Source organism: Gymnogyps californianus, chromosome 20, assembly GCF_018139145.2.
Source record: "Gymnogyps californianus isolate 813 chromosome 20, ASM1813914v2, whole genome shotgun sequence".
NCBI classification, from domain to species: domain Eukaryota; kingdom Metazoa; phylum Chordata; class Aves; order Accipitriformes; family Cathartidae; genus Gymnogyps; species Gymnogyps californianus.
In genome coordinates, this window is record NC_059490.1 from 10,233,439 (window position 1) to 10,257,291 (window position 23,853).

Consider the following 23,853-nt stretch of genomic DNA (forward strand, 5'->3'; position numbering starts at 1 on the left):
ATGGTGTCTTTTTCTTCTGCGTTTGTTTCAAAAAGAAAAAAAGGGAAAAAAAAAAAAAGGAAAAAAAGCATCAGACATGCAGAGAATGTTCTACGATTTTGAGAGCATTTTCAGTGGTGACTGGTTGTTTGTTTGGACTGCTTTAAACTTCTCCCTCGGTCTCTTCATGTGCTGCTTTTCCTTTCAGTCCATTATATAACCACTTCTCCCCATTTTTCCCCTTTCCATTTTTTTTTTTTTTAACCTTTAGCTTATCCTCTTTCAACAGCTTGCATTCCCTCAATTCCTCATTCCCTCTCTCCAGTACATATAAACATCTTGACTTTTTGTATATCTGATTGTCCTGGTTTCGGCTGGGATAGAGTTAATTTTCTTCTTAGTAGCTGGTACAGTGTGTTTTGGATTTAGTGTGAGAATGATGTTGATAACACGCTGATGGTTTAGTTGTTGCTCAGTAGCGCTTATCCTAAGCCAAGGACTTTTCAGTTTCCCATGCTCTGCCAGCAAGCAGGTGTGCAAGGAGCTGGGAGGGAGCACGGCCAGGGCAGCTGACCCCAACTAGCCAAAGGGGTATTCCATACCATGGAACGTCACGCTCAGTATATAAACTGGGGGAGAGTTGGCCGGGAGGGGCGGATCGCTGCTCAGGCATCGGTCAGTGGGTGGTGAGCAACTGCATTGTGCATCACTTGTCTTTGGGTTTTCTTTCTTTTTTTTTTTTTTTGTTATATTCCTTTTCATTACAATTATATTATTATTATTATTTAGTATTATATTTTATTTTACTTGAGTTATTAAACTGTTCTTATCTCAACCCACGAGTTTTACTGGTTTTTTTTTTTCCCTGATCCTCCTCCCCATCCCACTGGGAGGGGGGAGCGGCTGCGTGGTGCTTGGTTGCTGGCTGGGGTCAAACCACGACACTGATCCATGTCAGTTATTGTGATTTTTCATAGTGTGTGCTTCAAACCTGAAAATAATGAAAATTCATTTTATGTTCACCTTGATTTGTCTTGGGGCATTTGACATTCTTGGTGTCTTTGTCTTAACAGGGGGGACAGGTTGTGAATCTCATAGCTCAAAATACTTCTTTTTTTAGTGATTTGTTCAATTTTAGGTAATCTTGCTGCATAATTTAAAAGAATTTTCTGAAAAGTCCCATTAGAGTTGTCTTTTTCTTTCGTTTATCTAATGCTTGTTTCATAGTGATGTAGTTCTTAATAAGAATTACTTTCTTTTTCCAGGTGTGTCATATAGTTTTGGGGCTACGACCTGCCACTCCAGAGGAGGAAGGACAGATTATTAGGTGCGTGTTTTGCACAGAAGCTTAAATGGGTTTCAGAATCACCTTTTAATATTTTCAAAAGAAGGACTGTGATTTCCCTGTTTCAACTAATACTTCATGTTGTTCATTCTTTATGTGTAGAGGCTGGTTAGAAAGAGAAAGCAGGTATGGCCTTCAGCCAGGGCACAACTGGTTTCTTATTGCAATGCCATGGTGGCACCAGTGGAAAGAATATGTCAAATATGTAAGTATAATAATAATATATACTGAATAAGTGATTTCTTTGTATTTGTGAATGTGTTGATGAAAAAAGAGTGAGGAGCAAATGACTGCTTAACCAATAATGCTTGAAATTAAGTGTCTCCTGTCTCTTAGTGGAAAATAATTGTTTTGCTGAATCATTGTCACATGGTGAGCTTTTCGCTATAATTTCATTAAACTATCATCTCTTTCTGTACTTTGTTTCATCATTCCTGCATGTCAAAATATTTTTTGAATAAAAACATACTCTCACAATAGTACTTCCCTTAAGTCTTTTGATCCATTTGATAATAAAGCTACCTGTTTTGGTTTTAACTTCGCTTGGGCCACAAATACACGCTGCGCATTTTCTGGACAAATAAAGGAGGGAATTGGTATAATTTGATTTATAGGTAATGATGAAAAGTAGTCCAGTACCTGATGGTGATCAAAGGAGTCCTACTAAAACCTTATAGTTACAGGGTGCTCTTTAATACCCTTCAACTAAAATATTCAAGTTAAAGCATCATTGTGAATTTTACAAAAGAAAGCATATTTAATAAAATTACATTTAATAAAATTTAATTGAAGTGGAGACAAATATTCTTTGCAGGTTACACAAGTGAAATAAACTATTTCTCCAAAAAGTTTTATATAGTGATAAGTAGTCATGTAAGTATTTGAGTTGTTTTATAAATACAAATAACTAAAAATATTTAGAAAACTGCAATGTATGCCTTAAATAACCATGTAATTACAGTTATTCTTTGTACACAATGAATTGGACAAATGATGGCTTAAATGCCTGAAATACTAGGTAATTTGATCCTTGTCACAGTATAAGTACTCAGACGTACACATGATTTCATACCTAATCCTTTGCATAGTAGCACAATGCCATTAGTCACTCTACCTCTCGAGCAAGGAGAACACTCAGAATTTCCATGAAACTCTATAAATGATTACTGTAATTCCAACATGCATTTTAGTCTTATTTTTATACTTTTAGCTTTACTGCACAGTTTTGTTACTTGACAAGATATGATGTTTAGTGATGTGATAAATGGGGGACAAGATAAAACAGGAAACATCCTTTTTTCCAGCGTTGTTACAGTGATGTTCATTGCATGGATTTTCTTTTTTCCTCTCTGAGGCTCAGTTAATTCCCTTTTTCTTCTGTTTTCTCATTTATTGCCGTTTCGTCTTGTGACTGGTGCTTGGGTCACTGTTGTGACTTGGGTAGGATTCTTCTTACATCTTGTCTGTACAGGGCAGGCAAGTTATACTTTTGGGGGTCTGCAAATTTTTGTTCTCCACCTTTATCTTGCCTAAGTGTGAGCCAGCTTGCCTTTGCAATGCTGTTTCTCCAAAGGAAACAAAGGAACTTTGTTTCAAAACAAAGTTAAGGAAGACTAAAATGTTGCAGGTTTGAGGAAGGAATGTTTTTTTGTTCTTGTGCTTGCTGTTCTCATTTAACCGTATGAAATTCAACAGGGACAAATCTTCAGCTATTTATAGTCTGTAATTATAGCTGTCTAAAATGGTTGTCTTTTTATGTATCTAGATAGAGAAAATAATTCTAGTATTTCACAATTTTTATATTGTGCAGAAGAATTTATTCGATTGGTTTAACAATTTTGGCTGTTTGTTTCTGCAGATTTTTCATCAGTAGATGTAGAAAGTTGGGTTTTTTTCTATAAAGCTCATTGTGATATGCAGAAGTGGTCATGTAGCTGTGAATTTTGGTGATTGGTTTGGCTGATGCTAAACGTCTTTGATATTGGCTTAAAATTAACTTTTCTACTTGCCTACCAATTTTAGGATGCAAACCCTGTTGTGATAGAGCCTTCATCTGTCTTGAGTGGAGGTAAGAATTCACTCGTAGCTGCTGCAGCCCGTACTTCAGAACAGGGAGAAGACAAAATGGGAGGTCTTAATTACTTCACTGCAACAGAAGAAAAGTTTTCAGATAATATTTCTACTGCATCAGAAGCCTCAGAGACTACTAGCAGCAGTAAGCATAACACCTTATTTCCTTGGAGGTTTAATGTAGAACAGGTTTTGAGAAAACTACATACTGCATGGATTCCTCCAGGCGAAAAGATAACACAGTTTAGGTTGCAGAAGTGGCCTACATGTGGACGTCGGTGAATTACTAGGATTTTTTAGTCTGTGGAGGATAAACAAGAAACAGTCTTGTTTAAACAGCAATTCATCTTTTATGCTATGATTAGGTTCCAGAACTGTTTTCAAGATAGTTTTTGTCCTATCATTTATTTTCTGAGTGGATTTTTTTTTTCCCCTCTTCACATTATGTTGTTTCTAGCTCATACATAGTTGGTGTTGTACTATGTCTTGCAATGGAATGACCTCAGATACTACAAAGAGGAAAGAAGCAGAAAAAAAATTAGGAAAAGCATACTTAGAGTTTTACAGGGTATGTGACCTAAATGAGTTTGTGCAGATTCTAGGAGCCATCTTTGTGAAAGAAGGTATTTTAGTGATGATTTTCAGTCACTTCTTGTGAGAATTTGAGATGTTGGGGTTTTTCTTATAAGACAGCTAATTGTTGCATCTGGTATTTTAAAATCTATCTTAAAATTGTGACTTCAATTTAAGGTAGATAAATTACTGTGATCATTTGGGGTGGGAGTTGGGGGAGAGAGGAAGGGCAGGAAGGGAGACAAGTTTTAGGTTAAAGGTTCTTTCTTTTTCTTTTGTTTTAACCTGAAATTTAGATTTAGTGTTCTGCATAACCAAAGGAGGTTCTATAAGAATAAAAACATGTGCCTTTTCAAGGAGAAAAAATAAAAATAAGGCATTATTGCATATGTATTCAGTTTTGTATATAAGATTTTCAGGAGTTTGATATTCAAACATCCAGACAACAAGCAAATGCTAAACATATTTGCTCACGCAAACCTAGTTAGGCTGTTTTCAAACTAGTATTTGTGTAAGTATCTGCTTTAGTATTTGGATCTCATATATCCACTTCTTTACCTTTTCTGAGAGTAATAGTATATTTGTCACTCTGTAGTTTGGATGAGTTGCGTGTTTTACTGAAGTATGAAGGATAGCAAACTTCTTCAACAACCTTTTTAAAAACAAACAAACAAAAGAATACAAGAGTTTAACTCATTCATTTATGGTTTATGGAGTCATGAACTGAAATAGGGATTTTTTTTATTTTTTTTTTTTTCCTTGTCTTCTTTTACAGGTACTCTTTACCCTAGCACACCAGGGACTGATGTATGTTTTGCTAGACAGCATAATACTTCAGACAATAATAACCAGTGTTTCCTTGGAACCAATGGGAATACTTTGCTACAGCTTAATCCTCAGAAACCAGGAGCTATTGATAACCAACCCCTAGTAACACAAGAACCGGTGAAGGTAAATGCATCTGAGTCATGTGAATATAGGAAAAGTATCTTTTAGCGTACTTTCATCACAGCTTTTTATGTGTTGTTTTTTTCAGCTAGTGGCTTAATTCTAAACTAACACTACTTTGTCATGTAACAAAATTTGGGTTTCTTACTCTTAAGAGGAAAAAATTGTGTTCTACTTCTGAGGCTCCTATTGAGTGTTTTGTGAGAAGAGAAACATTCAAAATGTTCTTAAACAAAACTTACAAATGAAAAAGGCATTTATGAAAACACAACTTGCAGCATTAAATGTAAAATATTTTAATAATTAAACACTTCAGTGTTTTCAGTCTAAATATAAGAGTTTATTGCTGTTGCATAAAACCAGAAAATAGTTAACTAAATAGTAAAATAAAATTGACAGTTTTTCCACTATTCATGCAAACAAAATATAAAAAACAGACCAGCACCATCAGTGATGACCATAGACTGGATTTCTCTATGGTATCTGAAGTTGTCGGAGTAGGTGACACGAGAGAAACGTATTACGAATTTTATACTGGACAGCCTTTTAGAGAAATAGTAAATAGTGAAACTTGAGCATTAATTATTGTTACATTTAAATACCATCTTTCAGTGTGAAAAGCAGTTTGCTAATTGCTACTTGAAAGTTTTTTAATAATTAAAAAGTGTTCTGTGTTCATGAACTAAAATCATAGCTGTATACTATTTTTTCCACTTGAGATTTGACAAAATCCCTTTATTGTTTAAAGGCTGCATCATTGACAATGGAGGGTGGAAGATTAAAGCGATCTCCACAATTGATTGAAGGAAAGGACTACATAATGGTACCAGAACCAGTTTGGAGAGCACTTTACCATTGGTATGGAGCAAATCTGTCCTTGCCCAGGCCGGTAAGTTGTGATGATAGACACTGTTTACTTGCCATAACCACAGAGATAATATAAACAACCTAATGTGTCCAAGCTTCTGCCAGTTGCACAAGGTAATCTTTTATGGTCATCTCCCACTTCATCCAAAACGGATAGTCTAGATGAAAAGTCTTGAAGAGCAAGCTGGGAAAAAGCAGTCTCAGAAACGGACATGGATAAAAAGTTGTGGATTTTTACTAGGAGGTTTGCAGCACGATCCCTAGGAGATACTGCAACAGGGCAGAAGTACTGCTCAACTGATCATGATTACTAAAGCAGACAAAAGAAAACTTGAGATAAGTTTAAAAGACTTAGCGTCAAAACACTCATCTTTAAAAGCTGAGATAAATCTTCAACTTGTCTGCAAAACCAATAAAATTAAAACTGGGACGCCTGCAGCTTTGAAAACGCATTTCTTCTGTCTTACAATTTCATGAAGTGGGGGGAAGGTAACAATTGTTGTCCTTCAAGTTCAGCATTATAGAAGACACAACGTGCAAGATTTGGTGAAAATCTAAAAAGCAGATAGCAATAGGTAATCCCAGCGAAGAAAACAGGCAAAGACTATTCTTTGTCAAAATGGTTGCTCAGAAGCACTTCTGAGCTGTAGCTGCAAGCTGCAGGAGTAGGTATTCCTAAAAAGAATTTGTGCATGAGCATTGTCAGCTTTTGAGTACTGCACAGACTGGTTAAGTTATTCAGCTTCTAGTCAAAGGTTTTTCAATAAAGCATTTATTGTAAGCAATTCCTCAAGAAATAGATGCTAAAACTGCATTGGCATCTACTGTCTAAGACTGCATCAGTATGATTCTGGTTAACCATGTTCAGTGCTAAAAGCAAAGACCAGTAATCTCACCTGATACACTCATCCAGTCAGGCCCTTCTTGTTTTAATTCTTCAGTTTTGATTTTTGTTGCAGTTATTATGTATCGTGGCCATGTGAATACCAGTTGTTATTTTGAGCACATCATATATTCAAAATAAACAGTTCTTTTGTGTCATTCTTATTCCACTGTTACAATAATTGCCTTTATTTTTTCTAATGAGTAACTAAACATCTTATTGGAGAGGCAAGTGATGATCATTCTCATTCTTCAGCACAAAATCAGTAACGCTCCTCCAAACTTATGTAATACTCATTTGTCAGCAAATAATTCATATGTAGTGAATTTTCACATTTCTGACATTTGACAGTAAGCAGAAAAGCCAGAGAATCACAATAAAATTGTGGAATAGTTTTACAAACAATTAACATATGTCTTTCCATTGTGTAATAAAAAATGTATTTACAAATCGGTAATACTACATTTTTATATCAACACTTATTTAATTGCCTGTAGCCACTTAAAGCCTTGCAATAAAATGAACTAATTAGCAAGAGCCTATCAAAGATAAGGTGGTATTTGTACTTGTTTGCATAAAAGTTTTGTTTAAAAAAAAAAGAAAAAAAACTCGAGACTGAAATTGACTTTTTGTAACTAACACTAGTATTTTCTATATTAAAGCTGTAATATCTTTAATTAAAAATTAATTTTGAGTACAATGCAGAAAGTATTGCAGAATATAATTTTCAAATGTGAAAGTGCTATATATTAAATGGAATTGACTAAGTGGACTAATAATTAGTCTGTGTTATCACAATGAGATTTTTCTTTTGGTTGTAGTTAAAACAGCAACAGTATTTCTGAAAGAGAAGCAGTAATTATATAGCAATAGCCATTGTTGAATCATATAATTTACTCACGATTTATTGAGCTGTCTCTCTGTTTCTCTGTGTGTAATATTGCAAAATGATTAACAGGTAGGTCATAATCATTTGGAGCTAAAGCTGGCATGCCTTGAATTATTGATATTGAATTTATAAAAAAGTAGGCTGATGTTAGAGGCAAGAAAAATTGAAGTAATTTGGTCTGTTCACTTAGAGGCATTGGAAACTTTCTTCAGTTTCTGTTGAGTGTATTTATTCCATGTAGTGGTTGGTTTATTCTGTGTCAGGTAGTCTCTTACAGGAACTACACTTTAAAAAAGGAAGTGAGGGCATTTTTTTGATGGTAGCAATAGAGATTAGGTGGTTGGTGGCACAAATATTCAGTGTCACAAATGGGAGAGAATTAGCTGTATGATTTTTGACGATTTGGTCTGTTAGCCATAGTACTGGCAATTATTTTACAGTGAAAAATCACTGGCTTCTGTTACCCTCCTCCCACAGATTCTCCATGGAAACAAACACCTTTCATGATCCAGAAAAGGCCACATCTCTTTATGCACGAACTATTGTGCTTGAGATTTTTGTGATAGGGTCATTAGAAAAAAGACTTCTATTCAGAATGAGAGAATTTTGGTTTGGGTTTCCTGTTTGCAAAAAAAATGTAAATAATATATGTATAAACTGTAGCTTTTCAGTCCATAATTAAGGAATATTTTGACACTTAGTTATCTGAACGCTTGAATTCTTGAAGACCATTTGATTACTTGCAACCATGTATACAGGCACTTACAGTCCCAGTCTCCCACCCTGCAGTAGGAACTATTATGTTGTTTCTTCCCAGAAAATGTCATCACTATTGTTCTTGTTGTAACTGAAGTTTAATACTGTGGCACTTCAGTGCATTATATTGCTTCTCACAACTTAAGCTGAGTGTTTTCTTCTGCTTCACACGGTCACAAAAATAGTGAGCATTCCTACCATTTATGTATGTTTATGTTTGGGCAGGTCTAGATAGCAAAATCTTTGTAGAAATGGTGACTGAAAAGCTGCAAGTCATGTTCTGCGGTAATTTCAGCTTTTTCTGTCAACGTATCAAAATGCAACAAAAGTAAATTTCAGTCTGTTCTTACAATGTGAAGGTTTTAATTCAATCCTATGGTTCAAAAAGTTGAGAACAAATGTCTTAGCCTGTGTGAGTTTTTTTCAACAGTTGTGAAACTTTTATATTGAAGGTATACACTGAGTAGAATTAATGAGGTTCATTGTAGATTCACATATATTTCAGGAATTATAAAAATGTTCTTTCCATGGTGTTGTACCGGAAGCTACGCTCCACTGAAGGTGTTTGCTTTTGACAATCTGCAACTAAATTAGCTTCAAAAAGTTCTTAGAAATCCATAAATTGTTATTCCTTTGGATATTTGCCGAAGACCTCATAAGAAGTTCAGAATATTTCTTGTCTCCTAGTAAAACATAGTTTATTTTTTTTAACTATCTGCTTTTATCATTACGTCCTTTTCGTCTTGGGATTTCCTACATGTTAGGAACAGCAGTCTCTAAAATGTGTTTTAAACGTCTTTACTAGGTGATCAAAAACAGCAAAACAAATGTGCCTGAACTAGAGTTATTTCCTCGCTACCTGCTCTTCCTGAGACAGCAGCCTGCCACTCGAACGCAGCAGTCAAACATCTGGGTGAATATGGGTATGATGAGCCTGAGAATGTTTCCTCAGCATTTACCTAGAGGTAACTTAAGAATGCAGCAAGAATACAAGTGCGCAGTTTCTAAGAAAGCGAGACCCACAGCTGTAGAAGCTTGCTGCCACTGTGCTTGTACACCAGCTAATCAACTGTAAGGCACAATCAGCATTTGGTAAAGATTTAAAGGCTTTCCTCCTATCTTCTCTTGAAAGGAAGAGGCATGAGGGAGCATTTTCAGTGAAATTGGTTAAGTCACATAGTTACTGCAAATAGATTGGCGAGTTGAAAGTGAGAAATGAGCACTGCATAAACTAAACAGCTAAGAAGGGCAGATCTGATTATTCCTGTTGGTAGTTAATTTTGTAGCCATAGAATAGATGCATCTGTGCATTGGTGTGGGTGTGTGTATCTGATAGTACGGTGGTATAATAAATGAAATCATTGTTCAGCCAACTGGTTCTAAGTTACTTGGGCAGCTAGGCTTTAATGCCCAAAATTACATAATACTCTTTAGAAAGTGATTGAATTAATGGAATATGAAGACTATTATTTGATGCAGTTCTGAAAGACAACTCAGTAGAAAGTGTAAACATCCAACTAAAATCAGTGTGCCATACTTGTAGTGGTAATGCTTACCAAAAGATTGTACAAGTAGTGGGCTATAAGAGTAATCTTTAGATTGCAGCTTCACATTTCAGCTGAAAAGTGTTCCAGGATTTGTTTTTGGTTACCAGTTTGTATGCACAGTTGCATACTTGCCTTGTGCAATAGGTTGGAAGAAATACCTGATGTTCACATGTATGTGCGTTTGGATACACACAGATATACATATGCATCCACAGTAACATAGGTCCAGAAATGGGCTCACGTGACTACTGAAAATTAAATCCTTTAGCCTTGCTAGTGGTAGCCTGTGTTTAAAAATCTCATGCAGATGCTCAATTTTTCACTGCTTTGGTAGAATCTAAAACTTAACATGTAGATAGCGGCTGCCTGCTTGATCAAGTTCCGCTACAGAAACTGCCTGCTACTTAAATCCATTTTTCCTACTTGACCTAATAAAATGGAAACTGCTTTGTTTGGACGTCCTAAAATGCCCAAATTCAAATAAAGAGAATCTTCTGATGTGCCAAATTTGATCTTGATTTGGAATTATTTAGCTCTGCACTAATTTATTTGTCCAATCAGTTATTAATCTTTTTGAGTTTTCAAATATGCTTTCTTGCTGTAATCTTACAACTAATCCTCTGATCCCTAATCTCAGAAAATGCTTTTTTGTTTTCTTTAGAAAAAATGAGTACTTTGCTCGGTATACTGAAGCAAAACTGATGCTTTGCTGACTTATGAGATGATTATAGTATAGTTTTACTCTCTTGTCAAATTGCATGTAATATTGCATCTTTTCATATGGTACTATTTATTTTATTTTAATCTTTTGACAGTGAAAGTAGAACAATGTCACTTCTCTGGTTACTTAAGTAATGCAGTTGCCCAATTGGGTTTGGCTGTATAATAAAAGCTTTTCATGAATATGTTACAGACCTGTCTCTGTGAGGAGTGGGGAACTTCCTGAGTTTAAACTAAAGAAGCTCAAAAAATAAAGCATGTAAAGTTGATCTCATCTCTCGTGCAAATGTTGTATTTAAAGATGAGCTCATATTATAGAAAAGAAGAACAATCTTGACTGGTGGAATCAATTTGTATTGCGAACATGAGATTGTTGAGAAATTCTGGTGAAAATCCTAGGCACCTTCACAGAATATGTTCTGAGGAATTTAGTTATTAAGAATATTTTTATTGTGAAACTGCCAGGCTGATTTCATCTTCACAGATCAGCATTCATCTCCATAGAAGAGCTGAAGCAAAGTCATGCTACTTCCAAGAATAGTCAGACTGATTTTTCTGACCTTATTTTTTACTTACAATGTTCTCTCAAAAAGAAAACTCTCATGAAATTTTGAAATCCTTTATTTTGAAAATTACCATTGTCTCTGATATTCTGTCTTTAAGAGGAAAAAAAAGAGTAGTCCAGTCTTTTAAAACTTCTTTTAAATTATTTATTTCCTCTGAGAATCTTAGGGGAGCAATTTTCTAATAGGTTTTGGTAAGAAGGGAAGTAAATTTATCTGCTTTGTGATAGCAAGTTTCTTGTCCCAAAGGGTTAGTAACAACTAGCTTTCAATCTAACTCATTATTTTATCCATAAACAAAAGCAGTATAACTGTGTACTTCTTTTTCACAAAAAGTACATATAGTATATGTAGTGTGTAAGTTGTTATTGATCTAATTTCAGTTGGCCTGTGGGTATATACATTATTTTTTGCCCTTTTCTTATGATTGTGAATCCAGGGAATGTACCTTCACCGAATGCTCCTTTAAAAAGAGTGTTGGCTTACACCGGCTGCTTTAGTCGAATGCAAACAATTAAAGAGATACATGAATATCTCTCCCAGAGGCTACGTATAAAAGAAGAAGATATGCGCCTCTGGTTATACAATAGTGAGGTAATGTCGGTCTTTTTTCTTTTTTTTCTTTGGCTATTGGATATTGTCTCTCTTACTCTTTTCTAGAAACTATTAAATACACATGCACAGAAAAAAAAACCAAAAACTAGTGGACATAAGTTTCCTTTGCAGTTTAACTGCCCAGGTTGGAAAATTCTCGCCACTTGTTTTCTAGAGTTTTTTGTGCACTCCAAGCAGTGAAATTTAGATTTTGGTGTTAATGACCCAGAAAACTTATCTTTTGTTTTCCCGGTAACCTGATAAACATTTAGTTATGCTGTGATGTATTTAAAAATTGACGATTGCTTGACCTATGAAAAGGCTTGATATGAAGTTTGACACGCATGATGCTGTAGGCTTCTGTTGGCCCAGAAGTCAGCAGCCCTCCAGGATCTTTTTCAAATGTGTATGTGAACAAATCACAATGAATGAGCAGAATGTATTCCTCCAAATCATTGAGTGCATGTAATTCTCTCATTCTAAATACCACATAAAATTAAAGCATTGAACTAGATGCTTCTGGAGATCAGTGAACTACTGTATTTAATTAACATAGGAAGGAAACTAGTGCTCTCATTTTTGTGAAGAAATTGTTAACACAGTTTTAATTTCATTGCTTCGAGATGAAAATATCCTCAGAGAATTTTAAATCTAGAAGTAATAACTATGTGAAGTATTTTTTTCTCCTGCAGAACTATCTTACTTTGCTGGATGATGAAGATCACAGACTGGAGTATCTTAAAATCCAAGATGAGCAGCATTTAGTAATAGAAGGTATAAAAAGGGCGTATAATTGGTTTACACACTAAAAATGAATTGTTTTGTATGAGTAAATAAATGGTTAATAAATTGTGTGTAGTACCCATTTCTGTAATTGCCCAAACTACACAAATATATAGGCCTACTGCCCAAATATTTTATTTTTGGAAATGTTTTGAGAAGGAAGAGTATGTGTAAATAGATGTCTGTCTCTATATTTTTCTTTCACTAATTTTACAAGAGTTCGGGTTATTATATTTGCATGAACACATTCTTACTCACAAAGCAAAAGGTGAAGAAAACTGCATGTTTCAGTCCATGTCAGGTTCACTTCTGAGATTTTCATTACAAGCTGCTTTTATTTTCACATCTGGAGAGAACCTAACACATTTGGACTTGACTGCTTGACTGACTCTTGTCATGGTGAAAAGGCGTCATAAACAACCTCAGCCTGCCTTCTTTCAATTTGTGTCTGTTGTGTCTCATCCTCCTGCCATGCACTACTACGCTAGGCAGTGCTATCAGTCACAAATACATTAAGCCTTTGTCAGAGGTATCGGGGTGCACAGATCAGCTGAGTTTTCAACTAGTTTGACCTTTTTAGCTAATTTTTTGGTATGAGAAACATAAGTCTACATACTTAATCCACTCTACTGTTGTCCTTACATCACAGAGGCGATATAGAAATCAGGGTCTTGCATTGTTTCTGTACAAGTTTCACTTAGTGTAGCTTTATATTACACCTCAGGTTGGTGTGCTAGATGGACTCATCCTTTTTGCCACTTGGCTCAGCTCATATTTAATCAATTTAAAATTGGCGGAGTGGCTGATGCAGTTTATTGTGTGGCTGCGTTAATCACTAGACACAAGAGAAGAAATGGAAATTTATATGTAGAGAGAGAGGGGAGAGGGACTGCACCTTGCTATATCAGGTGAAACAGAACCCCGAGGCTGTAGTTCAATAAACAAACCGGCATTAAGTCAACGCTGCCGCTGACAGAAGCAGTCCGCCCTTCCTCTGTATATTATGCCACCTGCCTTACCCGTGGACAACTACTTGACACCTATCTGAGGAACTGGCTGTGAGAAATGATCTAGTGAAAAATAACTCCCTCTTTTCAGCTAGCTCAGTTCCTTGAGCCAGTTTTCTGTATGGCTTGTGTCAATGCAAGATAGAGATTTACGGAGGGATCCGATGGGGACGTGGTGGTAAAGCTAGTTTAGGGAAGCTTGCATTTTTTTGTCCCACTTTATCGTGAAACACATGTAATTTGTCCCTATTTTGAAATACACTTGAATCTTTTGTCGGTTCGTAACAACAAAAAATAGTAGTGATCGCTCATGAAGTGAACAGATTTGTTCAAATCTGGGGGAACCTTATTAAGTATTAGAATAAGTACTGAAAACTTTGTTATCCAACAGGAAAGAAATCTCAAGGCTGCTTTCTAAAGATGTTACTGGCATGGTTGGAATGATGCCAGTATTAGAATGATTTCCAATAATGATTGAAAACATTGAAATTAAAACTAGCAAAAATAATAACTAAGAATAAGCAAATTTCTAATCTCAATTAAATATTAGAGAATTTTAATTAAACCTCTTCAGCTGTATAAGCTCTCTGGAGTAAGTAACAAAGAATTTTAAAAAATCCTTATACCATGTCTCTTTCTAGTTCGAAACAAAGACATGAGCTGGCCAGAAGAGATGTCTTTTATAGCAAACAGCAGTAAAATAGACAGACATAAAGGTAAGTGTGTCAGCATAGTAATTGAATTATGATGAGAAGAAAAATCCAAGAGGCTATATTGTGTTGAAACAATTCTTTTTAATATAAGTGCTCTTAACATTGGAAGAGGTCTTTTACGCCTGTGCTGCTTTGCTTGTTCTTTCTGTTTTATTAACTTAGATGCTGGAAATGTGGGAGGGTTGGATGTATAGAGAGATAAATTTGTAGATGTTCAGATGCAGCAGTAGCAAATGGTACGTAGCAAATTCTGGATTTTGTGTTTATTATCTTGGATTTTTTTAAGGTAAAGTATAGTTAAGATTTGAACAAATTAATCCAGAAATTTCAGTACCATAATTATTTACCTGAAAATAGTTTGTCTGGATTGTACTGATGTCCGTGGTGGATCAGATCCAACAAAATACCTCAATTTCTGTTAACTTCAGTAAAGTTGAGAGAGCAGATATTTGAACAGGCTGGTCCTCTGTTGCATCTATGCTAGCTGCAGTCTCGTAATTGGGAGCAGGTTAAATTGAATTGGTTACAGTGAAAAGGTCATATTCTTAACTTTACTGATATACCATTCTGAATTTTTCACATCTGCACAGTTGGTATAATTATGTTTTCTTTTCTCAGTTCCTACTGAAAAGGGTGCTACTGGATTAAGCAATCTGGGTAACACATGCTTCATGAACTCCAGTATCCAGTGTGTCAGTAATACACAACCTCTAACACGGTATTTCATCTCAGGAAGACATCTTTATGAACTTAACAGGTAATTTTCTGTTTGAGACCATTGGCATTTTAGATGCTGTAACATTTCTTTAAAACGAGTTTCAGCTTTCAGAAGCAGACAGTATGAATAAATCCTTTTAAGTTCACTGTTATCAACCATGAGCTATACAGCAGATACTAGATTAGGTACATGAAAATATAACCTCTCTTGTTTCTGGGAGAGTTGAAACAGTTCAGCAAGAAGCCTTTGCGCTTCCTTGTTTATCCCCATGCTTGAACTTTGTTTAAATTTTAGTATGGTATTAATTACTTTATGGTTTCTAGGACAAATCCAATAGGAATGAAAGGACACATGGCCAAGTGCTATGGGGATTTGGTTCAGGAGTTGTGGAGTGGAACTCAGAAGAATATAGCACCGCTAAAGTTGCGGGTAAGTCTGTGGTGTGTGTTATTTAAAGGTAAAAAGCAAGAATTTCTTTGAATAGCAGAAATCTTGTAATGCACTTTTTCCTGATGTTACCTGCATGGTAATGGTTCTGGGACCCAAATCAGTATCTCCCTTAGAGAAAGGGAAGGAAACTTGGACATATATTTCACGTGTTAGAAGTTGGCTGTGAAGCCAGTGACCATATCCTGAGCAGTCAGTCATCAGGTATGTTACTCCAAACTGGTCGCAGAATTTGCTTTCTTGCCTGTAAGGAATGTAGGGGAGGTGTTCAGGAAGGGGCAGTGCAGGGGCAAGATGCATGTCTGGAGGAGGCCCGAGTTCATCGCTCCTGGTGCTCAGGACTTGAGCAGCTTTCTGTGGAATATAATCATGGTTCAGTGGTTGTAAGGTCAAAGGAGTTACCTGATATGAATCAGAGGTCGTGGTATAAGATGTGGCTTTTATAGCCCTTGTTAGAGACAAAAGCTTATGCATTTGCCTGTAAATGGTCTTTTGTTCTGAAAGCATAGGGGGTTACCTTTAACTCTTGGCAATTGAATTTGTGCTCGTTGACAGCATGCGTCTTGTCTACAATATTTTGATTTATTGTTACAACTTTTGTTACATGATGTTAAATAACTTTCTGGCTTTTTTTTATAGTGGACAATAGCAAAATATGCTCCAAGATTTAATGGCTTTCAACAGCAAGACTCACAGGAACTTCTGGCTTTTCTTTTGGATGGTCTTCATGAGGATTTGAACAGAGTTCATGATAAGCCATATGTTGAACTGAAAGACAGTGATGGTCGACCAGACTGGGAAGTAGCAGCAGAGGTATGGGTTGAAATTTTGGGGTTTGGGGTTTGTTTGTTTGCTGGTTTTTTTCTTTATAGTACTAAGCTGCTAAGTTGTTGATGAGGCTGTCTGTGGCCGTACTCTTTCAGGACTGTACCACCTTTTGGAACTTGTTAGATCTGTGATTTAAGGAGTCAATTTCATCTTTGCGCTGAAAATGAGTTTTAAGTATTATAATAAAGGTATAAAGATGATACTTCACAATCATTTTGAACAACTTGTCAGAATGATGGAGTATCAAAATTTTTCAAGATACACGATGATCCTTTCAGAAGTACTTTAAATTATGTCATATCTTGATTATTGTGTTAATTGAAATAACTTTTCTTTACTCATGTTGAAACTAAATACTTCCTATTTATTAGAAATTAGTAAACAACTTCTATGGAAATAATTTGACTTCCGTAGGCAAATGAAACTTTGGAGGTCTTCCAGCATATCCTACTTCCTGTAGTTCAAGCAAGTAGTCTTCAGTTTCTAACTTTGTATTGGTTTTTTGTACTTCATTTTAGGCCTGGGAAAACCATCTGAGAAGAAACAGATCCATTGTTGTAGATTTATTTCATGGGCAGCTGAAGTCACAAGTAAAATGTAAAACTTGTGGACATATAAGTGTTAGATTTGACCCTTTTAATTTTTTATCCTTGCCTTTGCCAATGGATAGCTACATGCACCTAGAAATTACAGGTGAGTAGTAGTGTTTAACTCCCTATAAACTTGTCAGTGCTAAAACAAAAATGGTATATGTAGAACAGATTTTCAGCAGCTATAAAACATCCAAATTTTGTTTGTTAGCACTTATGCTTAAAAGTAGTATAACCATTTTAATATAATAGAGTACAAGAATTTTCATTGGAATACGGTTAAACTAAAAAGCTTTAAAAAGAGAGCGTAGATGGCCCATTTTCAGTCTTAACTGAAGGACTTAATACAGAAACATGTAAAATGGAGATTCTGAGAACTTTCCTTCTGTTCACTCTGTTGTGGAGGTTGTTCTAAATCTGCCTAGAGTGAAAAAGAAGGGCTGGGGGGAGTGTACAAACAAAAAGTACTTTATGGGTCATGAACTAAACTATGAAGAACCCATGTGTTGTTGGAAAAGAGGCAAAAGGAAAGATGATAAAAAAGTGAAACAAATTTTGAAACCATTTTCTACTGCCTATGCCGCAAGAGATTTTCTGACATTTGTCTGCAGACCTTGAAAATTGGCTGGTTTAAAAAAAAAAAATCAAGTGGGGGAAAAAAACACTTTCTAATAAGTAAGTAGCTGTAATGTATTATTCTCATGAAAAATTTCCTGGTTTGCTGACCAGAGTGTTTCTTTTCCCCTTTAAAGTAATTAAATTAGATGGTACTACTCCTGTTCGATATGGCCTGAGATTGAACATGGATGAAAAGTATACAGGTTTGAAAAAACAGTTAAGTGAACTCTGTGGGCTAAAACCAGAACAGATTCTACTTGCAGAAGTGCATAGCTCCAATATAAAGGTAAGAAGAAAAAAAATTAATCATTGCTGCAACATACTTTTGGTATTGTTGTTTTTTTATTTGTGTACAGCGGCGTACTCCTTCATTCTTTTTGACATTGAGCTTTGCTTATAAGAAGTGTGAAATAATTTAACTAAATGTGTGATAAAAAAATCAGCTTAGTTATATCTCTGTATGAACTTTTATTTTGTTCTTAAACCGTAATTTGGCTTGCTTTAAATAGATCTAAAATCAAAGTAAACCACTTGCAAACAAAATTAATAGCGATGTAGAAGCTTGCAGAAGTTTAATTGAATTGATTACTAATGATATTTTTAGGAAAAAAAAGCATAAAATCATCTTGAGGTAATAAATCTCCAGTTAGAGTGCTTTGAGTTTAAACACTGTTAAGACATTGGAGGCATAAGTAATGACTGGCTTTAGTGTGTATGTGTGTGTATATATATAATTTTTTTTGCTGTCGTTGAATAGGATTAAAACTGCTTGAAACTAGGTGTTCTCAGTGGGTTTAGAGAACCATTAATAACTCACTCAGGTCTTGGCACAGAGATTTGCAAAAGGGTGTGCTTGTTGGCTCCCTTCTTACCTTCTAGAAAGGTGTAAGAAAGCAGATGGGAGGGGGCAGAGGAGCTGATAGATACACTGTTGTCAGAAGAACAAAACATGGTCGAAGTCACAAATAGAAGTATATACAAGTCTGACTAACTTTCCCTTTTTTGCTGAAGAACTTTCCTCAAGACAACCAGAAAGTCCGGTTATCAGTGAGTGGGTTTTTGTGTGCATTTGAAATACCAATTCCAGGATCCCCTACATCTGCATCAAGTCCTGTGCAAACAGGTAAAAGAAAACGTACTTATTTTCCTGTTCATTTAAAACGCACAGTGCTTAGGTACTGGAGAAATTCAGGAGAAAACCTTATTACTTATTACTAAGTAAATAGTGAGGATTAAAGAAGAGACAAATAAGTTAGAGTTCTTATCCACAGAGAAGCTGTGAGCAGTCTCAGTATCTACTGATGGTCTGTGATCCTTTTTAGGATCATGCCCAGGATAGCAGTCTGAAGATAGCGATGTACTTATTTTAGTTAAAGACGCAAGAAACACGCAAAATATTTTATTACTTGTGGATTGGCTCCAAGGCAGGACATATAAAAATTGGAAGCATGGTTTTGGTTTTATTGCTTGTGGTTTCGTAGGTTGTAAACACCTCTGTTATTCTTTGCTCTTGCATGCTCTGATTTTGCAAAGTTGTAGGCAAATAAAAGGTTAGATGTTGGTCTTAAGGAGAGTAGAAGATACTTCATGAAATGCGTTGAACAGAATGGAAAGGATAAAAATTTTGTGATCAGTTCTGGTTACTGTAGGTAATTGAGAATGTAATTGTCTATCTACAGATGTCTCAACTGGGCCATCAGCTAATGGAGCACCCAACGTAAGGATGAACGGGGACCTTCCTAAACCAACCCTAATTCCAAACGGAATGCCAAATACTGTAGTGCCATGTGGAACAGAGCGTAACCTTGCCAACTGGACTCTCAACGGTCATGTGCCCTTGCTTTCTGATAGTCCATGTACAGGGTATATAATTGCAGTCCACAGAAAAATGGTTAGTAGATTTTGCATTTGTTATAAATTGTTTGTGTAACATACTTTGAGAGAAAGTCAGCAAGGATTTTTTAGTGTCCATATGATAATTTAATTTTATTCCTTAAGAAGAGGGAGCATGAATATGTTTCCCTCTTAAGTGAGTGCCAAGTTCTACAGAAACACAACTGTTGTAAATTTAAATCGTAATGCCTAATGTTGGTGTATTTTTCTTTCCTTAGTACTGGCATGCTTCCCAGTTCTTTAATGCTGAGATGCATACTTGGGCATTTGCTAGCTCCCTGATTAAATGTTCCAGATTCTTTGAGCAGAAAAAATTCTAATTAGAGGATCTACTAGAAATGCATTTCTTTCCCATTATGTGGAGAAGCCTTATTTCTTATATGGAAACAGCGTGAAGATATATAGGACATTCCTGGGTCGTTCTGTTAGCATGAACTACTCTTTGTAAAAGCATCTGTAGCTAAGTTGAACTCTCAGTGTCAAAGCTGGATGACTGAACACCTCAAATAGCCATGCATTCTGTGGGCGCTGTGTCCGTGTCCAGACTTTAGAGTCTGTTGATGTTTAGAGCCTGGTGGATGTGGGCCAGGAGGCCATTTAACTTCACTCTTTACTGTGTGTTTTTTGCTTTATTCTCTCAAGTAGTGGCCACTAACCACTGTTATCACTGTTACCTTGATTCAAATTTTGCAGAATCTCGTAGGTGATTGGTATAATGCTTTTGAGCCATTACAAGCTGCTAGTTACACAGCTTAGAAACCAGTAAAAGTTGTTTGTGAAAGCTATTCCAGGAACGCACGCTTGTCATTGTCAAAAATCTTACCAATGGAAAGGATTACTTGTATAAAACTTATGCAAGGTGGTAGCCATTTGCTGTACCTCAGTGTCATTAAGTCGGTGTGTTAAATCTTTCTTACAAATGGGAAATGTAGCATGAAGGTTAGTTTGTCTGCTTGGAATAAGTTGTGTACAAGTCTGTAGTGCCTCCTTTAGATGTAAAGTTTTTTTTTCTCTAGCAAACATAAGCTTGCCTAGTGTAGAGGGCATTTTGGGACAGGTGTTAGCATCATTAGGTGCATGTCTGCGTTACAATATTACCACGTAGTGGGAAAAGTAAGAAGTATGCATCATATGAAGTATAAAATATTGTACATGGTTGAAATACAGATTTATGTTGATGTGGTCTAATGCCTAAATAACATTGCCATAGTATCATAAAATACAAAAAAGTTTTCAGGCAGTTTCAACTCAATAATCAAAATTTACAGTATTTAATACTGGAAAAAAATTGCTGAAACGGAGTACTTTTAATAGAATTATTGGTTTATTTTAAATGCCAAAGCCTGAAATAAGTAACAAGGTCGGCATGCTAGTAATTGTGGTACTGTGAGTTAATGCATACTTATATCTGAGTCATTCTTTATTTCACATACACAGATGCGGACAGAATTGTATTTTCTTTCATCTCAGAAGAATCGTCCTAGTCTCTTTGGAATGCCACTAATTGTTCCTTGTACAGTTCATACACGGAAAAAAGACCTGTATGATGCAGTGTGGATACAGGTTTCCAGGCTTGCTAGCCCTCTCCCGCCTCAGGAAGCTAGTAATCATGCGCAAGACTGGTGAGTTTGGCATCTCGGTCTTTGGCTTGAATTACATAATGCAGTGGCTTAGACTTGTTTACAAGATTTAAAACTATATTCATCTTCATCAGTTTTGACTTCTCATAATACCTCTGTTGAACGAACATACGCTTTTTAATGTGTAACTAAGCTTTAAATGTCAGCAACTTTAGGAACAATTGTGTGCGCTTTTACCCCAAATGCTTTCTGCCTGCAGATTCCATTCAGTGGGTTATTTTTGTAAGAAGTTATTTTAGAGTCCTGCAATTTAATAATGGCAATAATTAAAAATAACTTCTAATCCTTTTTAATACAGTTAAATGTAGTATACCTTCTAGCTGCACTTAAAGGTTGGCTTTACACAAATTGGTTGATTGGTTGATTCGTATCAATCCAGTGATTGATAATTAATTATAGCCGACAAATTTAGATTATGTAAAGGCAGGTCTTGTTTTAATAGCTTAATCTAATCAAACTTATAATTTTGAGGGGGGGGGTGTTTGCGGTTTTTTTAAAGTAAACATAGCAAGCGTAGTGAAGGAAGGTAACTGGCAGTCTGAATGAGTGCTCATGTTTCATATTGTGTTCTCTTCTGTTTCAGTGATGATAGCATGGGGTATCAGTATCCATTCACCCTAAGGGTAGTTCAGAAGGATGGAAATTCTTGTGCTTGGTGTCCATGGTACAGGTAAATTGTCCTTTTTAGATTCAAGGAAGGGAATCACTCTAGCAGAAAGGCAATTTATGGTAATGGGTTTGTGATACGTTTCAGACTTCAGAGGTAATATCAAACAATAAGAATCTAGAATCTAATTTAACCAAAACTCGCACATGGCAGACTTTCACCGAAGTATAGCTTTTATGACTTGGAGAGCTGAAAGCTCTGCTGACACAGAAACTTTAAATTAGGAGGCCGACATGAGATTATCAAAAACTTCTTAACCCCTTACAGTTCTGTGTGCATGTACATATGTGTACATATGTGTACATATTTGGATGATTTGTGGGGGTTTCCCACAAAACCAAACTTTTAGATGTACGTTATCTACCCTCGCTAGTTCCTGTGCCATTTGAAGAGTAAAAACTAAAATGGACAATAAGAAATTCACCCTGGAAGCATGCTTGGAATTTTCCCTAAGCAAAGACATGCTAACAAAAATTCCAGACCCTTGCTGGAAGGTATTCAGACCATTAAATACTTATTTAAAAAAAAGTCTGTTACCACTAGATAAATAAAGTGCATTAGCTATCATGTTGTAAAACACTTGTGGACACAGAGCATTGTAGGTTTTTGGTGTTGTAGGTAGGCTTGGTCAGCATTATAAGCAGATAGATGGTTGAGCTCACCCGACTGCTTCAACTTCTCATCTCTATTAAAGTTTTGTAGTAAAATACTAAACTGACACTGATTATTGTTTTATAAAAATGCCTCTCTCTTACACTGAAGGCAAGACCTGAAACTTTGGGAGTGCACGTTATAAAACAGGGAGCAGAACTGGAGTGTGAAGTAATGTAAAACTTAGTTATTGGACAGTTTACTTACCACATCTAACTTTTTGATTTAGATTTTGCCGTGGCTGTAAAATTGAGTGCACGGAAGATAGAGCTTGTGTTGGGAATGCTTACATTGCTGTAGACTGGGATCCGACAGCACTCCATCTGCGCTACCAGACGTCACAAGAACGGGTAAAATTTCAACGCAAACCCTTTGTTTTTTGTTAATAGCTCTGAAGCACAACTCATTTCACCTTTTTTTTTTTTTGCAATTGATGATTCTTTTGTATATTTTCTATTAAACTGAAGTCAGTAATTGTTGAACCGTATATCTTGGATAAGTTAATGTCTTGATGTTAGACCTCTTACGTAACCCTAATGTGGAAGGGAAGCTTTTAAGAAACCACAGCAGTGTATTTTCTGTCTGTTGTGTGTTGCTTTTGATCTGACCTCTACAATATATTACAAAATATGTTAATCTGATACATTTTCTAAGCATACCAGTACTATAAACAGTTATGCATGTGAGTAAACCTGTTTCCGCATTGAGTCAACAAAACATATCTAAAGGTAAGCCTATAGCTGAGTTAATCTAGAATAGCTGTTCAAACTTGTGAGTTGAATCTATAAACTTGTGCTTTATGGATAATTTTGTAAGCAGAAGCCAAGAATAAGGACAGTGCATTATTTGTATGTCTGCCTCTTCATAACTGAAATGAAACTTCTGCTAAAACTTGATGCATCTAGTTTTTATCTTTAGTCCTAAATAACTGTATGATGTTATTTGTATGATACTGTGAATAGAGCCTTCCTCTGAGCAGTTTGTGTATGTTTCCAAGTCAGATACAGTTTTGTCTCGCTTTAGATTGTAGAAGAACATGAAAGTGTTGAACAAAGCCGACGCGCTCAAGCAGAGCCCATCAATCTGGATAGTTGTCTTAGAGCCTTCACCAGTGAGGAAGAACTGGGGGAGGATGAGATGTACTACTGTTCCAAATGCAAGACCCATTGTTTGGCCACCAAAAAACTGGATCTTTGGAGACTTCCCCCTATTTTGGTATGATCTTGTGTAATTTTCCTCTACAGCAACAAAACCAAAGTACATTGATCACAAATTTGAATTGCTAGGTATGTCTCCTTGTTCTCAATAAGATTTGCTTTTGTTCAGTCTCAGGAGGGGCATTGACTTAGTTTGCTTCATGCATTTCTGTAATGCAGGCAAATAAAACAAACCTCAAATCCTTTGGAATCTTTTTAGCTGATACATTGCAGGAAATGGTGGTGGTTTGCATTCAGTGTCATCTGTTCTGACATAGAATTCATGCTTAGGCAGTCTTTCCGGTAACGTGATCTTTTGTCTAGTTGTGTAACACCTGCATTTGTTGCTTTTCAAATTTGGTAGGTTA

The 23,853-nt window shown here is 35.9% G+C and overlaps 1 protein-coding gene across 1 annotated transcript in view; it reads left to right on the forward strand.

Annotated features, from left to right (window-relative positions):
- The window catches only part of USP32 (ubiquitin specific peptidase 32), an 82,079-nt gene that overhangs the window by 53,434 nt on the left and 4,792 nt on the right, over positions 1 to 23,853 (forward strand). Inside the window, exons 11-30 of the mRNA XM_050908810.1 lie at positions 1,245 to 1,306; positions 1,427 to 1,529; positions 3,347 to 3,539; positions 4,743 to 4,918; positions 5,664 to 5,804; positions 9,116 to 9,233; positions 11,580 to 11,734; positions 12,427 to 12,508; positions 14,166 to 14,240; positions 14,856 to 14,994; positions 15,279 to 15,384; positions 16,042 to 16,215; positions 16,749 to 16,923; positions 17,573 to 17,724; positions 18,450 to 18,561; positions 19,118 to 19,329; positions 20,769 to 20,953; positions 21,555 to 21,641; positions 22,519 to 22,639; positions 23,313 to 23,504. Coding sequence (XP_050764767.1) covers positions 1,245 to 1,306; positions 1,427 to 1,529; positions 3,347 to 3,539; positions 4,743 to 4,918; positions 5,664 to 5,804; positions 9,116 to 9,233; positions 11,580 to 11,734; positions 12,427 to 12,508; positions 14,166 to 14,240; positions 14,856 to 14,994; positions 15,279 to 15,384; positions 16,042 to 16,215; positions 16,749 to 16,923; positions 17,573 to 17,724; positions 18,450 to 18,561; positions 19,118 to 19,329; positions 20,769 to 20,953; positions 21,555 to 21,641; positions 22,519 to 22,639; positions 23,313 to 23,504 — 2,760 coding nt within the window. The remainder of the gene's footprint in view (positions 1 to 1,244; positions 1,307 to 1,426; positions 1,530 to 3,346; positions 3,540 to 4,742; positions 4,919 to 5,663; positions 5,805 to 9,115; positions 9,234 to 11,579; positions 11,735 to 12,426; positions 12,509 to 14,165; positions 14,241 to 14,855; positions 14,995 to 15,278; positions 15,385 to 16,041; positions 16,216 to 16,748; positions 16,924 to 17,572; positions 17,725 to 18,449; positions 18,562 to 19,117; positions 19,330 to 20,768; positions 20,954 to 21,554; positions 21,642 to 22,518; positions 22,640 to 23,312; positions 23,505 to 23,853) is intronic.